The 17,110-nt window shown below is 43.6% G+C and overlaps 1 protein-coding gene across 2 annotated transcripts in view; it reads left to right on the top strand.

The window, feature by feature from the left end:
• Positions 1-15,938, top strand: part of LOC133512633 (protein bicaudal D homolog 2-like) — a 48,051-nt gene extending 32,113 nt beyond the window's left edge. For both annotated transcript variants that reach the window (XM_061842441.1, XM_061842432.1), the window contains 5 exons: positions 1,222-1,479; positions 1,559-1,762; positions 3,646-4,194; positions 4,774-4,925; positions 11,451-15,938. In XM_061842441.1, the coding sequence (XP_061698425.1) occupies positions 1,222-1,479; positions 1,559-1,762; positions 3,646-4,194; positions 4,774-4,925; positions 11,451-11,802 (1,515 nt within the window). In that variant the 3' untranslated portion in view covers positions 11,803-15,938. The remainder of the gene's footprint in view (positions 1-1,221; positions 1,480-1,558; positions 1,763-3,645; positions 4,195-4,773; positions 4,926-11,450) is intronic.
• The last annotated feature ends 1,172 nt before the right edge of the window (positions 15,939-17,110 follow it).

Here is a 17,110-nt window from a genome sequence, read left to right as displayed (position 1 = left end):
TGTAATCATTAATAAATTGCAATGGTTATTAGATGTCCCTCACATTTTTGTATGTGACCAAAAATAATTGGACAACTGGGTCCTCACCTGTTCCATTGACTGGTGGGCATGTATTGCTTCCGATGTATTGCTTTTTATTTATTGATAATGTGACTTGTGAGAAATCATCATTATGAATTCTTAAGTGTTTTGGCAACTGTCATCGATTCATATTTAGCTCAATGTTTCAAAACTCATTTGACAGGGCTTCACAGATGATCAATGACACAAAGCATACTGAAAAAGGAACCTAAATTATTTCTTAAGGAAAAGAAGTAGAATTTTTTACCTGACTTGAATCCAATTGAGCATGCATTTCACTTACTGAAGACAAAAGAGAAGGGAAAATGCCCTAAGAACAAGTAGGAACTCAAGACATTAGCAGTAGAGGCCTGCCAGTGCATCATTAGGGATGAAATCCAGTGTCTGGTGATCCTATATGTCCCAGACCTCAGGCTGTAACTGATGGCAAAGAATCGCCAACCAAGTTTTTAAGAGTAAAAGTTTGATTCTTCATTTGTCTCATTACTTTTGGTCTCTTGAAAAGTGGGAGACGCATATACAAACTCGTAATTCCTACACAGGTCACCTGGTTTGGATGTAAATACTTTCAAATTAAAGCTGACAATCTTTAGTTGAAGCAAATCTTATGTTTCATTTCAAATTTATTTGGGTGGTGTACTTCCAATATCGACCTAGCTAGTAAAGGAACCAAAGAGACAGTGGGCCAACTGTCTGTTGTCGAACGAGGGAGATGATGGGATGTTGGGGCACACGTCACCACACACATACACACACAGCCTTGAGACAGCGGGTGGTGGCACCAGTTGACCTGCCATCTGCTTCATTGCCACTCCGTGAGTTCAACTCTGCCCGAGTGTCTACCATGGTTACAAGAAAGAAACTGGACTTTCATAGAATAATTTCACTACTCTGCCTTTTATCAAACATTCACACAACTGAAATGTTCTTGTTACAAGCTGTTCCCTGATATGGCTGACTTTGATTACATTGCTGTAAGATTGGAATTCAATACTGAAATTCAGGAGACTTAAAATATTCCTTAAGTAATCTCACTGTACTCAAAAAAATGTGTTCTCTATTTGTGCGCTGTGCTTGACTGCCCTCCTGTACTGAACATCTTTTGCCTGAAGTCAGCTGGGTTTGGTCATCTCTCCTCAGATGGAGCGTGAGAAGGTCAACCTGCTGTCCACCCTCCAGGACTCCCAAAAACAACTTGAGCAGGCCCATGGCGCTCTCTCAGAGCATCAGGAGAAAGTAAACCGTCTGACCGAGAACCTCAATGCCATCCGCAAGCTTCAGGCCAGCAAAGAGCGCCAGTCTGCTCTGGACAATGAGAAAGAACGGGATAGCAATGAAGACGGGGACTACTATGAGGTGGACATCAATGGGCCAGAGATCCTGGAGTGCAAGTACAAGGTTGGTTGTTTTGGAGTTGAACAGTGTAGAAACAATGACTTGAGGTCAGGTTTAGTTACCGTTGGCTTTGGCTTCCTAGGTTGCCGTGTCAGAAGCTGGGGAGCTGAAGGAGGAACTCAAGACTTTAAAGGCAGAGTACCAAGCGTGTCAGTCACGTTATGAAGAGGAGCGCACCCGGCTGGAGAACGATGTCAGCACACTTGGAGAGAAGCTGTCTACTCTGGAGAAGACAAGAGGTTTAGAGAAAGACGAAAAGGCCAAGCTGGAGAAGGAGCTGCGTAAGGTACTGTCATTTCTTGTGTATAATGCATTTTTTCCCTCCAAAAAATATAAATAGTGCACATTATACTGTACACATGTATAGTAAAGCTTTGAAAAGAGTGTTTTATGACTGGATATGTGTTATGGTAAAGCAATCAATTAGTTTTCCATCTTGCAATTAATAAGTTAACAATTTCCAAGCCATAAGTTCACATTGTGGTAAATCGTGGCAATTTCAGTATTTAACACATAAAAGGCACTCCGTATTATTGAGCACAGGCATGGTGGCGCTCACGAGACAGTGAGGCACAGTTGTACCTTTATTTTTGTAAGCAGAAGAACACCCTTATACTAATTTCCCCTCTGCGACCTGTGCAAGCAAGTCACCACTCCCCACGTCATCCTCACCCACGGTGTCGCACCGAACCATAATCATGACACCGCAGAAAACAGAACAGCACAACCAGCAGACAACAAAACAATCAAAACAATGCGCGATGAAATTATTGACACAAAACATGCACTTCAAATGCAGTTTAGATATGTTCAGTCCCATAATGCATATAGCTATATTGCGACAATAGCTTCAAATATATAGTAGCATGCATGTACGCTATTTAAAAAGCCAACAGGAGCAAGACTGAGTTTGATTGTACTTTATTCAAGTATTTAACAATTGTTGGAGGACGCTTTTTTCCTCCGTGTGTTCGTTTAATTTCGGGTAGTGAGAATGTTGGTTATCCAAATAAAGGCTGGACATGATGAACAATTTCTTCGAAGAATTTACTTACAGAGTATTCCAGGCACTTATGAGTTACAGACAATGGCTGTAGAGAGCAGATAAGAAGTGCCAAGATACAGAGAAAGTACACATCCTTTATCTTGTCAGAAGGGCGGACTATGGGTTGTATCAAACCTGTGGCGTGCGATCGGGGTTTTCCACTTAGACAAAGGGTTTCTGTTTCAACCGGTGCTAGCTGGCAATTGATTATTACAAAGTGTCCAGTATGCAGTTCATCAAGGTTAACCTACGTGCAGAGAAGCGATCAAGGACACATCCGGCTTCAGCTGAGGACATGAGGAAATTATGGAGTTATGACTAAATATGGGCATAAGACCTACTTCACGATATAAACAGTGAGTTCGGTTGTACTTTATTGAAATATTTAACAAAGTAGCCATACATTATAGCTCTAGAGTGACACGAGGTTGAAACATATAGTAGCATGCATGCACGCTATTTAAAAAAAAAAAAAAAAAAAAACAACGGGAGCAAAACTTAGTTTGGTTCTACTTTATTCAAGTATTTAACAGTGTAAACAGTGAGTTTTGTTGTAGTTTGTTCAACTATTTAACAATGTACGTACTCACGTTATTGTTTGATTCATCCTCATCCTCATATCCATCAATGTCCTTAACTTCTGTATACAGAATGAACAACTGGGCAAGTTCTCCATCAAACAGGTTCCCTCTCGTCATTGCCATTGTCAGTCTCGTTTCCGTGGGGCGACTCAAATATGATGCCGGCTTTTCGAACAATAGCGGCAGCAGACGCTTTAGCCCAAGCATCCATACTCCATTCACAAATTGTGGCGTGACTCACCTTGTGCTGCCTCCTAATAAAGCTGTTCGCCATTTGTCACTCATCGCTCCCACGCTGCTCACAACTTCACTGCGCACACCCGGTTTCCACCGATGTCCAGCGAATGAAGTTGCTTCATCAAGCCTCCCGGAATAACAACAAGCTCTAAATTAATTTGCATCAACGGATCGAAAGTGTGTTAGGGTTTTCCTCATTTACTTTCTCCCAAAATTGGGGGTGTTCACATTCTCACACATTAATTTGTAAATTCAATTTACGTTCAATTCCATTCATTTGCTTCATTTGTGCCCTTTCTCCTTCAGCTGAGTGACGTGGCTGGAGAATCTCAGGGAAGTCTGAATGTAGCTCAGGATGAGCTGGTCACATTCAGTGAAGAACTGGCGACTCTCTACAACCACGTGTGCATGTGCAACAACGAGACCCCGAACCGCGTCATGCTTGACTTCTACAAGGAGGGCAAGGCCGGGCGCAGCAGCCCCGAAGGCCGTGGCCACCGCTCTCCCATCTTGCTCACCAAGGGCCTCTTCCCAGAGCCTTTTAAGACTGATCTCAACGACGGCGCTCCATCTCCGGGCTCCTCTCTGCCTTCTCCTGCGTCCGACCACCGCCGCGAGCCCATGAACATCTACAATCTGGTGGCCATCATAAGGGACCAGATCAAGCACTTACAGCTGGCCGTTGACCGCACCACGGAGCTGTCACGCCAGAGGGTGGCCTCTCTGGAGCTGGGCACCGTGGCCGACAAGGATAAAGAGGCCTGCATGGAGGAGATCCTCAAACTGAAATCCCTCCTCAGTACAAAGAGAGAACAGATTGCTACTCTGAGAACTGTTCTGAAGGCGAACAAGCAGGTCAGTTTGTCTTAGTATTATCCACTGTGGGTTTCTTTCGGCTTGTCCCGTCAGGGGGCGCCATAGTGTGTCATCTCAGATGAAACGCTCACATTTATTTGGCACAGTTTTTACGCCGGATGCCCTTCCTGACGCAACCCCTCACGGGGAGTGGAGACCCCAAACCAATGCTCTAACCACTCAGCTATGGGGCGTCAGTTTTATCCACTGTGTGTGTCTCAGTAAATTCAGCAATCAAAACCGACGCCTTGACGGACATAAAAAGGAGCTGGCGGTTCGAAGGGTTTCAGCTGTTGAGCAAATGTGGAGGATATCTATAGCTAACATTGGTGGGGACACCAGTCCTTTAGTGTCAGTTGTGCAAAGAGAGGGAGCTGAATTGTAGATACAGTTGTTGTCCCTTTAAAGTTTGTGCGATAGAACAGACATGAATGCCCCTCATTTTTTAACTACTGATTAACAAAAGAAGCTTCCTTCCGAGTTCCCTTTATGATTTACATGGCAGAATTAAGTCAACTGAATTAAGTTGTCGTTCGTTCCAACCTCACTAACTTCGTTTTACGTTGTTGCTGCCCACAGACAGCTGAAGTCGCTCTCACCAACCTGAAGAGCAAGTACGAAAATGAGAAGGCGATGGTGACCGAGACCATGATGAAACTGAGGAATGAGCTCAAAACACTGAAAGAAGATGCGGCCACCTTTTCGTCCCTCCGAGCTATGTTTGCCACACGGTAAGATACTACCTTAAATAGAAAACAGTACCACAGTTACTCACACGTTTAGGATGCCGTTGACTTTACAAACTCAAAACTATTTTATACGAACGTTTTTGTTTCTTGGGTTGATTAATTTTTTGAATCACTCAACTAATATTTAGTTGTATGACCACAGTTTTGTTTTTTTATAACCGCTTCACATCCGTATGGAATGGAATCCACCAATTTGTGGCACCTTTCATCTGTTATTCTACTCCAAGAATCCTTAACGAGGTTCCACAATTGATTTGGATTTTTTGGTTTTGCTTCAGAAACAGCATTTTTGATATTACCCTTCTAGTTCTCGACTGGATTAAGCTCCGGGGTTTGGGCTGGCCATCCCATGACATTAACTTTGTTGGTTTGGAACCAAGACTTTCTCTTTGGGTCAGTTGATGTGTTGTTTGGCAAATTGTAGCCTCTTCTGCACATGCTTTTTTTTTTTATAAATAGAAGGACTTTGCGGGGTATTCTTGTACATAGATTAGCTTCACACAGACGTCTTCTCACTGTCACAGTACTTACGGGTAACTCCAGACTGTCTTTGATCATCCTGGAGCTGATCATTGGCTGAACCTTTTCCATTCTTCTTATTTTGCGATCCATTTTGATGGTTGTCTACCATTTTCAGCCACGTGTCTCTGGTTTTGCTCGTCATTTTAAGACGTTAGATATCGTTTTATCTGAACAGCCTATCATTTTTTGCATCTTTTTTATTAGGTTTGCCCTCTCCAAAAAAAACCTTTCATATGTACGCTGTTCTTCTGAACTATGTGTTCAATGACGGATTTTCCTCAGGCTTTCAAGAAAAAATGCATGTTCAACAGGTGCTGGCTTCATCCTTGAATAGGGGCCACCTGATTCACACCTGTTTTTCACAAAATGGATGACCTCACTGATTGCATGTCACACTTATTTTTTTTTTTGAACCCACCCTTTTCCACCAATTATCCAATTGCACAGCGTTAAAGGTGTTTATATCATGAATGCTGGGTCTTGGTGGTTTTCTGAGAATCTGCTGCACCTACCGGTAACTTGTTTGACAAAAAAAAAAATACAGTATACTGAAAATGTGGATGAATCTGATTAGTCCCATTGGAGTGGTATCATTTTGAACACTACTGTACCTACAGCAGGATTTTGTCTGTTTCCTGAGATTCATTTACATGTCTACAGATTCTGAGCTACTAAAATGAACAGAAGGCGAGAGAGAGATCTATTTTTTGGTCTTTGTGTGTGTGTGAGAGATGTTTTTGATCTGTGTGTGTGTCAAAGGAGGGTCTCAAATGGGCCTGTGCCCTCACTAATCTTAGCGTATTTTGGACAGAAGCCGGCCAAAGTTGCTGTGTAATCCCTCCTCAGTTTGGTATAGATTACACATGTCGACCCCTTGACTCGGAGTATCATTACTGTTTTTACTCATGCATGTATAAACGTACATGTCCCGAGATGTTTAGTTTGGATTTTTTTTTTTTTTTTTTTTGAAACTTTCACCCTCTTAGCCATTTCTAAATAACTAGTTGTAAGCATTGCTTATTGCCCTTATGAGTCTTTCTTAGTTTCCAATGCACTTATGGGCTCGTGAATGTCATCTCTGACTCAAACGATTGAGCTGAGAAAGCTTCGTGTTCCACATTCACGACTACTCTCGAATCCACGGCTGTCTCGGGCAGAGTTCCCTGAGGGGATGGGAGGGTGGGGGTATTACAGAGTGGTGCTCTCCTCTTAGTGTACAGGGATTCAACATGGACAACTCCCTAGTCTGCATATTTAAAACGAAAAAAAAAAAAAAAACTGCTGTCACTTTGGTACTCTGCAGAACCACATAGCTGTGGGTTGTCCGTCGAATGCCGACACAAGATCTTTAATCACGCTGTCGGTGCTCTTCATGTGTGTTCTCCACCAGAATGCCTCCTTTGATGACAACTTTGTCAGCTGCTGGTTCTGTTTCCTATACATGAATTACACTCAGTTTCTGGAATCCCTTATATTGGTATGTAAATTCTGTCCTATACAGCAGGAGGTTAAGTCGGGGGGGATTGTGTGAGGGACTGAAGTTTTCCCACACTCCCTTCCTTTTGTGTACCAACCCCTCCATCCTTCCTCACCAACAGCCACCCGAGAAGAAAGAGGGGAAGGTGTCCACGTAGTAGTAGCAGTAGTACTAATGTCTGTGATCGGGGTCCATGCTGCTTGCTATTGATTTGTTAAAATGGGTTGTGGTGAAGTGAATATCGCCCCAGCTAGTCACACAGGCGAATCAAAATCGCATGCGTCAAAAGCCTTTCCTGATAGAAGTTCAAATGCGCATGCTCATTCTGCTGCTGCTTCATCATTGCACGAGCTGCTAATCCTACATTGCTTGCGATGCTGAGGAGCGGTGGAGGCAATGGCGGTGTCGGGTCGAACTTGCCGTTACTGCCTAATTATTTATTTGGAGGCCAAAAGCAAACATGGTCGCCCTCCACTTTCTCTACACTCTGCTGACACTGACAGCAGTGACATTATACAGCACTACATTTTTACAAAGCATTAAGTTAAATCACTTGTCAATTTTCTAGTGCCATGAAAGTTGTTTGTTGTCTGTTTACAATTCAATAGTAAAATAAAGATTTATCACAACATTTTAGGCCTATCTTACAGGAAAGTTATTTGTTGGCTATTTACGATATTTCTTGTTGATTGGATAATGCTGACAATAACAACCTCACACCCGTGCCATGAAAATTTGCATGCTATCCAGCCATCCATCCATTTTCTTTGCCACTTATGCTCACGAGGATTCCGGGGAGTGCTGGAGCCTATCCCAGCTGTCATTGGGCAGTAGGCAAGGTACACCCTGAAGTGGTTGCCAGCCAATCGCAGGGCACATCAAGACAAACAGGCACACTCACAATCACAACTGGGGGCAATTTAGCGTGTCCAATTAATGTTGCGTGTTTTTGGGATGTGGGAGGAAACCGGAGTGCCCGAAGAAAACCGACACAGGCACGGGGAGAACATGCAAACTCCACAGAGGCAGGGCCGGGATCGGAACTGTGAATAATTTGTAGATTTTGTGTGAGGTCATGCTGCTCTCTTCGTTTGGATTCAAAGGTCTGTACGTGTTTCATCTCAGCTGCCGTGGTTGTGACATTCCTGCTGCAGCTTCCGGTGTCACGTTAGCCCTTGTTTCTTAACAGGCCAGCCGTTCCCGTGAATCACGTCTGCTCCTCACCCCCGTCAGACCTGCTGTTGCTTTGTTAGTTCTTGTCTCCCCACGTCATTCAATGAAATCTCCTCCTCCGCTCTGCTCTTTGGGGGATGGCCAACCCACCCTGGCTAATGGAGGTTCAGGCAAGAACAGCTGTGCATTTGTATATGCTTCGGCCTCGTCGTGATTCACAATGACAGTTCCGTGAATGATGCTGTAGTTGAGGGACCAAGTGATAAGTGCAAGGACGTAATCGTCCCATGATGGAGAAAAGTTGTTGAAGTTGTGAATGTGGTAACTACTGTATTTCTCAGCCTTCCCTCTCCCATTGTGCCTCTCACCCCGTCACCAGCACAGAAACCCTCCTATTGTAACCATGAAGTCCCAAGAATAGACTTCCCCCACAGGGAAAAACCCTCTCGGCTCCCACCCACCCTTGAGTCGACTCGCTCGTCCTCCCACCCTTATCATGGTGGGTTAATGAAGCAGGACTGATCCCTTTTGTCTGTGTGCGTGTGTGTCCCACTGGGAATCAAACTGCACACACAAAGTTGGGGCCAAGGTTATGTTTGGCTGACGGTCAGTCAAGTTCACGCTTTGCGAGCACGTGCGTGTAATATGCACTACGCACGCAGCAAAACATTTGCCACATGGTGTGAACCTCGATGATTTTAACCCATTCATGGGCAGGGTGGCAATTGTTTGCCTTATTGAGATGAAATTCACCTAATAGGCCACAATCAAGGAAATAACACTTCTTTTTCGTTTATGGTTAAGTTACAGTATATGATAACTTTACTCATTTATAATCTCGTCCCAAAAATGGGACGCTGCCCGCGAGATTGTACTTCTCAGTAGATCATCCCAAAAACCAGAATCAGATTAAAACACTTAAATATTTTAATATACTGAAGGACATAATGCGTGAAAATCATGATGTCCCAAAAATGGGACGCTGCCCACGAATGGGTTAAAACAATGGTATCCTAAAATTACATTTTGGAAAGTATTTCGCCAAATTCTTTTGGACTGGGAACGTGTTAAAAGAAGAAGAATCAAATAAAATGTGAACTCTTTCTAAAATAAGCTACTAAATGGGCTGGAAACCGTAGCATCAAAATTCAAATGCATTTGGGGAACTCAAGACAGAGAGACAATGTCCACTGATAGAAAGAGGAGAAAATGTGAAGTAACCATTGGCGACCATTCTAAGTAAAAGACTCCTCGCTCAATAGTGGCGAGATGTCCCCGAAGGAATGTTACTTTGATTTCTTTGTCAGCACCTTTAGGAGTAAAGTCACTGTCAGTATTTTACCCGTTCAGCAGCCAAGCGCCAAGTTGCGCCAGGTGATGGGTGACATTGCCGCAGTGCAGCATGCGGGCAGTCATGTGGGACTGTTGTTGCGTGCTGTTCTCCACAAAGATGGTAAAGGATTGGCTGTAATATGATTTCATTTGTGTTTGAAAAGTGAAGATGAGGTGTGAGGTTCTACACCTCAGGGCGATGAGCAATGTTGAGTGTCTTTAAAGGGAATGGAAGGACCGCAAAGCACCTTTTTGCTAATATTATACAGTTTTTACGCTGAATATGAATCTTGAATCCGTTATGAAGGAAACATTTTAATTTTTCCATTATCTGCAACAAATAATCGCACGTTGCTGGATTCGCTGGAAAAAGGCGCAAACAGCCGATCGGGGTAGGACGTTGTGACAACCCGTAGGAATTTTCCGATCATTCGAGCGATGAACATTATTCTGAAGGGTCCCACGAAGACGGTGAGGAATACGAGCTTTATGAATGCGTTAAAGGTTATCAATTTGAGCCAGTTAGACAACACCCACGTTTGAATTCGGACGTAGTAGCTGGGGATGAAGAAGCCGACACAGCAGTCGGACTCATCGTGGAGGATGGGCCTCATGTTGGAAATATCGACTGGCAAGCGTTTGTAAAGTTCTCTTTTGGTTTAGTTAGGCATACACAAACCGATAAATAGTAAAGGCTTCGATATCCTGAATGTACATACAAAGTTTTTGGTCTTGTTTTGAAATTATGCAAACGCCATGTATTTAGTGATTTGGTACGCGACAACCGTGGCAATTACTTTGCGTGTAAAATGCTTATTATTGCACCAAAACGCACGCAAGTCGATAATGTATTCTAAGTTGGTATATTTTCACAAATAAGTAATATAATAATATATTGCTGCTTTCTTTCGCCTTGTCCCGTTAGGGGTTGCCACAGCGTGTCATCTCAGGTGAACGCACAGTTTTAATAATAATAATTAAAAAATGAAAATAATCATCATTCTTATGGAGTGGTTTTAGCTTACAATCACTGAGGAAACGAACGGGTTTTTTCTTCGGCGTGAATACCAAAAAAGTCCCAGTTTATCGTCATTCCAAAACAGCCCGTCCCCGATTTTGTGGCATCACAGGTCCGCCCACAAGATGAGTCGTTTTGCAGGTAAGAGAAACTAGGTCAAAGTTCACAGACTTTAAGTCAAACACTTTTTTGGGGGGCAAAAACATGGAACAGGATATGCATTTTATGGAACAGTTGAACATATATTTTCGTCTAGATAAGATCATTTGCGTTAGAAATTAGACATTCCATACACTTTAAGTTTGTTCAGGTCATTCACAGTTAACAAATCGGCGCTTGGACAAGACCTCTTTAGTTCCTCATTAAATCTTAACTCTTTACCAAACCATTTTGAACAATTCTGTTCTCCCGCCAGTCTGGAGGATGCCATTAGAAATCTCTCCATGTGGGAGTTTTGCGGATGAACTAGTAAGCCTGAGCCTCAACCCTGTTCAACAAATTAGATTTGGAATAGAAGAGAGATTGTGAGCAAGAAGTCAATGACCTCCCATTGTACTCAGAATGAGTGGACAGCAATCTCACCAACGTGCTGTTAAGTTTATGAAATACATTTTGCAAGTTCTTATAAGTACTTACCTCTTCCCCAGGCGCAATGTCTTCCTGTATGCTGATTCTCAAGTAGAGAGTGGGTGGGAAAATCCCCTTACATGTATGATTCAGTAAATTACAGTCCAGTTGTGTGCTCTTGGAACTGAGAACAGAATTGGTGCGGCACAAAGTCTGCACAACAGCGTCACCTGGTGGCGACAGAACGATTTGTGTTTGCGTGCAAGCAGCTCTTATCTTTTGCAACTTCAAGTACAGTAAAGCAAAACATGTTTTCATTCCTGTCAAAACTCATTTTCCGGTGGTTGTGTCATGGTAAAATGTTCAGGTGAATATAATAATAATGTCAAATTTTTCCTTGTGTCAAATTCTCCCACAGATGTGACGAATATGTCACTCAGTTGGAGGCCATGCAGAGGCAGCTGGCTGCAGCCGAGGATGAAAAGAAGACCCTCAACTCACTCCTGAGGATGGCCATCCAGCAGAAGCTGGCCCTGACCCAGCGCCTGGAGGACCTGGAGTTCGACCATGAGCAGACGCGCCGCTCAGGTACCGGTGTGCGATCTAAGACCCGCGGCGGCAAGACCTCTGCGAACGCTGCCGGCAACGTAAGTCAGGGACTCACCTGCGCCGGTTTGGGCCCAGCCGAGCACGGCAACGTCATGCCCAGCGGCCTCCTGGGAGGCCCCGCGGTCTTCTGCAGCGAGAAGTACAAGATCTACTGCGACTGAATCTGCAAAGGGACTGCTGTGTACAGAGGGGAGGGGGCCCGAGGGCGGAACCCTCCCCGCCGTAGTGTTAAAGAGCCCCCTCACTCGCTCGCTTTGCTCCTCGGTCGGCTTGCGCTCCTCTAGGGACTGCTGTGTGACTGACCATCTGCTTGTGTGTGCTCGTGTAAAAAGTTTGGCGATGTGCAGAGTGCACGCGACGTTTGGGATGTCGTAGACAAAGGTGCGAGTTGTGTGGCCCCGATTATATTCAGGGGACTCTTTGGATCATCTGGAGTGACTATTATTTCCATAGTCTGTGTGCTGTACATACAGAGGTCGAGGTGGCATTTGTGCTTTGTGGTTCAACCCTCTGCCTCATGCGTTGCCTGGCAACAGTAACACATTTAAAAAAAAAAAAAAAAAAAGATGTCGAAAAGATCGATGTCCAAATATGACATCTGGCGGCACGGGTGCTCCTTTCAACAAAGCTCAGCTGAGCGCTGTTCATTAAATGTTTACATGAAAGAAGATTAAACACAAAAAATATGCAATGTCGCCCTGCGTTCGGCCAGCGGGGGCACTCTTTGAATCGACGCGTGGTGAAAATCGGGAAGCTTTTATGATGCGCGGTAAAGGAGCACCTGTGACCGGGGGGCTGTTTTATTATTTCAGGATTGCTTTCAAGTTCAAGCTGTGACGCTAATGCAGCAATACTGCTCAGGCTCAAAAGAAACGCATGGCTTTGCCCTTGGATGAGCTATTTGAAGTGCTTTTCTTTTGTCGCGGTACATGATCGACTCGTGTGCTTGAAGTCTTTCCAACGTGACCGATACGTCTTGCAAAGGACTTTTTTTTTTCTTTTTTTCAGAGCCATAAGAGGAGGGAGACAGGATATTTGAGACAAATCGATCTCCAAACCTAGAATAAGTGCGCTTCAGCATAGGTGCCTCAGGTTCGACCTTCTGGCAAAAATGAATTGTTTGATTACTGTGAACAGAGCTTCATTATAGTTTTGAGCAAAAAAAACAAAAACGATGATTTTAAAATCCTAAAAGAGCACAAACCGGATGGTAAATGCTACAAACAGACAAACTCCGCGGCGAAAGTGCCTGACAAAAGCAAACACTGTATATTCATCGGGTGATATAAAGCTTGTGTCCTACTCTCCCTCCTTCTGTTTTTTGGGCTTCTGATGACTCCTGATCGCTACAAGGAGCATTAGATCCCCAGCACATCTCCCGAGCGCAAAATATTATTAATATTTGTGTCGGGTAATGTCCTCACGCTTGTATTTAACCTTGAATAATTTGTGTGTTACTGATGTGCGTTGAAATGGAACCATCCTTTTTTTTTTTTTTTTTACTTTGTTTGGTGAGTGAGGACAAAGCGAAGTGCTGTCTTAGTTGCCAGAATAGCTTTAACTCCTTGCCGAACTAGTGTTCCGCAAATAGTAAAAAAAAAATATATATATATATATATATATATGTGGGGCTTGTTTTTTATATTCAATGTACTGCTTTGCGGATCATAGAAATATTAGCTTTATGATCCTAAAAGCAGGGTTGATGCGAGGGGATTCCTGCAAGATTGAGCAAAAAAAATTTTCTACCAAGATATATATTTGAAAGTCTATATTCTTAAGACGATCGCGTTCAGGTTCATGATCTTGCAGGATCTCGCCACGGTATTTGCACGCAATGCCGGCGTCGCGTCAACCCCGCTTGAGTCGAGCAGCCGTCCTGGCGACCACTCACACCACGGAGGTCAGTCGCCCTCCTTGTTGACCAACTCGCCGATCTCGTGTTTATGACTGTGACGGGGAGAAGTAGAGGAGGGGCAACTCGTTGTTGACTTGATTGCGAGAGGAATTGAGTCTCTGGGGTTTTTCTCGAGGGAAAAACTCTGGGGAGTTTTAGGAGTAGGGAAAAAAAAAAGACTGGTTTTGAAACCACAAGACTCAGATTAGCCGAGTCACTAGTTCTTCATGTTAAGGTTCAGTGAATGCTGAGCGTTAAGCGGAACCCCGGGATGGGGTCTTCACTTTCAGTCGTACCTGCCGAAATCTGCGTCCAGTTTACATGGCGCAATATTAGCATCTCGCTACTTCGTTCTACACACGATGATATCATATAAAACATCCTGCATGTCAAAAACTCATGAATTTGTTTTTTGGAGAATCTCCTCTGGTTTGGACTGCTTTTTGAGTCCTGTCAATTGATTCAAACTGACACATCCCATCCACCAATGAGAAGCCAGAGGAGAGGTTTGTTTTTTTTGTTGTCAGTTATTTTATTCTTTATTTTTAATCTGTGCACTTTCATAATATAGAATTTCAACAGACTATGATTAACCTTTAGGAAAGCATGGTAGTACTATGGTTTGTGAGATATTCAGTATAAGGATATTATAAATTCAAGTCATGTGTTCCACACACTATTTACTCAACTAAAGTGTTCTCCGCAAACCACAGAGCTACAATTTTTGCCGAATCCTAAAGGAGTTACGCATCAATTACTCATTCCTTGAGTTACGTTTCATATGTTGTGCTATTTATCTGTGTTCGTTCTACTGCCATATTCACTACAAAAAACAAAAAATCCAGGGTGATCTAAATCTGGGGTTTTTCATGTATTTATTATTCCTAGGAATAGTTCAAAATAACTCGATGAAACTTGACAACGCTCTCATTTGGACCGGTAAGTTGCGTCTGGGGAAAAATGTGAGCGATATTTGAGCTTTTCCCACCTCCTTACCGAGGGCGTTCCACTGCGACGGGGGATCACTGGCCTTCAGAATTCTCTGCGATAGCGACCATGAAATTCCAAATTGGAATTGTTTCATTCTCTCTTGGTTTATCGTGCCAAATCTCGGCACACCGTTTAAGGTCTGACAGGCAAGCGCCGACTGCAAAAGGTGTCACTTGGGGCTGGTGGGGGGGGTGGGGTCTTTTTGCTTCATTTAGTTCTTTGTCTTGGACCAGTAGTGCCTTTCATTGTTTCAAGGGAGAATTTTAATCTAGTGTTTTATGTTTTGGGTTTTTTTTTTGTCTCTCTGGGGGAGGGTTTGGCACTCCTAATGATTACGAGCAGCAATAAGTGCAAAGGGAATTATGCCCCTTTCTGCGTGACTCAGAAGATATAGATTTAGAATTAGCTCGATAAATTTGACATTGTATTGAATTCTGCAAGTCAGTGATCCTCTCAATAAATTCAGGGGTATTAACAAATTGTCTTTTTTTATTATTATTATTTTTTTATAATCGAACTTTGAGAACCAAAAGTCCCTTTGGCCTCCTGTTGTTGAACAAACAGCTCCAAGCATCTTTAGTGTTTGCGTAGCTGAGTGGGTTATTGGAAAAACTGCAAGTTTTGTTGGGTGAAGGTCATGGGGTTATTCATAGTATTATTGGAAAAATGTGCAGAGAGCGCATTTTATCTTGCTTTTTGTCTTCTTTTTTTTTCCCATTTTTGTCTTTTTCTACACCGTCTTTTTGAGTAATTTGTTTTCAGGAAACAGAAAACTAAATTAGCATCAACAAGCGGGAGTAGTGCCATGATAGCCAGTGCTCGTTTGTTGAGGCGTCAAAGTTACCAATAAGGAAGTTAAAGCTAACGAGGGAGGGGAGAAAAAAAAGTGCAATTCTGATACAGTTCGAGATTTTAGACAAAGAATAAAATGTTTTCTGTTTGCTGGAAGCGACAGCGTTGTGATGATTAAACTAGCGGTGTAAAGTTTATATTGTCATATTGTCTTTTCAGTATTGATCCATACTAAGAGTGATATCTTTATACGAAATAATGAATTCACCCGTGTGTTCATATTTATTTGAACTGTCATGCAGTACTGTATTCACATCAATAATGTGCATTATGATTAGTGGTCTTGATTACAAGTAAATGTCATATGCATGTTGATCAGCTTATGGGACCTTTACACAGCGGTGAAAACAAACGGGTGAACTTTTTGGGGTGTTTGGAAAATTAAGACGTAAATTTTAAGTGAGGAATAATCTGATGTATTAGTGCTGAACTAACCCGGTGAAAGTGTTTGGTTTTGTTTTCCAGCAGGGACGCGTTCTCGACTGTGTAAGGGTAGTCATGCTGACTAAAATCAATAAACGTGACTTAGGTCACAGAACGCATCAGTGTTGATTTTTGTGTGCGCACGCGGTAGCTCTTCTAGAGCAGCCGATGAAGGGTTAACAAGGGAAGTGTGGTGAAACGTAGCAACTTGAGCACTCCCAGATGGACGCCACGCACGGGAGAGCTTCCCAGCTGTGGAGGGCTTCACGATCACATTTCATACGAGGCGCAACGCTCCCACTGCCTCTCCCCCCAGCCTTCAGACTCAACCGAAATCTCCCTTCTCGGTTTTCCTCCTGTTCTCCTGCTTCCCTCTGGGGGACACGCCCACACATCTCATCGCAATGAGTTTCCTCTGACCTTTGGTGCCCCCAGCGCTTCCTGCCAAGGCTCTGGAGAGCAGCCCCCCCCCCCCCCTCTTCCCGTTAAGCTCTAGTTGCTGTACTCCGAAGCGCAGCCTGCACACCAAACACTTCGAAATGAAGGAAATTACTGAAAGCAGAAGTAATGAAAAAGAACTACTTTTTAAAATATATTCAAATTTATCTATATATAATACAGGTGGCATGATGACTTAGCTGGTAAAGTGTTGGCCTCAAAGTTCTGAGGACCCGGGTTCGACCCCGGCCCTGCCAGTGTAGAGTTTGCATGTGCCTGTCCCTGTACCTGCGTGGATTTTCCCCAGGCACTCCGGTTTCCTCCCACATCTCAAAACATGCATTAATTGGACTCTCTAAATTGCCCCTAGGTGTGATTGTGAGTGCAGCTGTTTGTCTACGTGCCCTGTGATTGGCTGGCTACCACTTCAGGTGTACCCCGCCTCCTGCCCGTTGACAGCTGGGATATAGGCTCAAGCGCTCCCGTGACCCTCCTGAGGATAAGCGGCTAAGAAAATGCATGGATGGAATTTCATTCTACTAAATATCGGAATTGCATCAGCCGCGGGAAAAACAAAAAAAATATGGGCCCAAATTAAAATTCAAGAGCATTGTCGTCTACATTTGCTTATTTGATATTATTAACTTTATCGTCCAATTCTGCAGAAATAAATAAAAGATTTTAAGAAATGGGTCAGAACAAGGCTTCACCTGTAGGCTGTAAAGGCAATCAAGAGCTCCTGCGACATTTGACTTGACCCTGGTCGGACTCCTCTCCAGGCCTGACTGACAGACAAAATGTGGGTCAGTGGGACTGCTCCCATGGCTCCGTGCAGTCATGTTCACGGGGGCGGAGACGCAGCAAGAGCA

Source organism: Syngnathoides biaculeatus, chromosome 2, assembly GCF_019802595.1.
Source record: "Syngnathoides biaculeatus isolate LvHL_M chromosome 2, ASM1980259v1, whole genome shotgun sequence".
NCBI classification, from domain to species: domain Eukaryota; kingdom Metazoa; phylum Chordata; class Actinopteri; order Syngnathiformes; family Syngnathidae; genus Syngnathoides; species Syngnathoides biaculeatus.
Note: the sequence above shows the minus strand (reverse complement) of the source record. Positions and strands in the feature narration are given on the sequence as shown.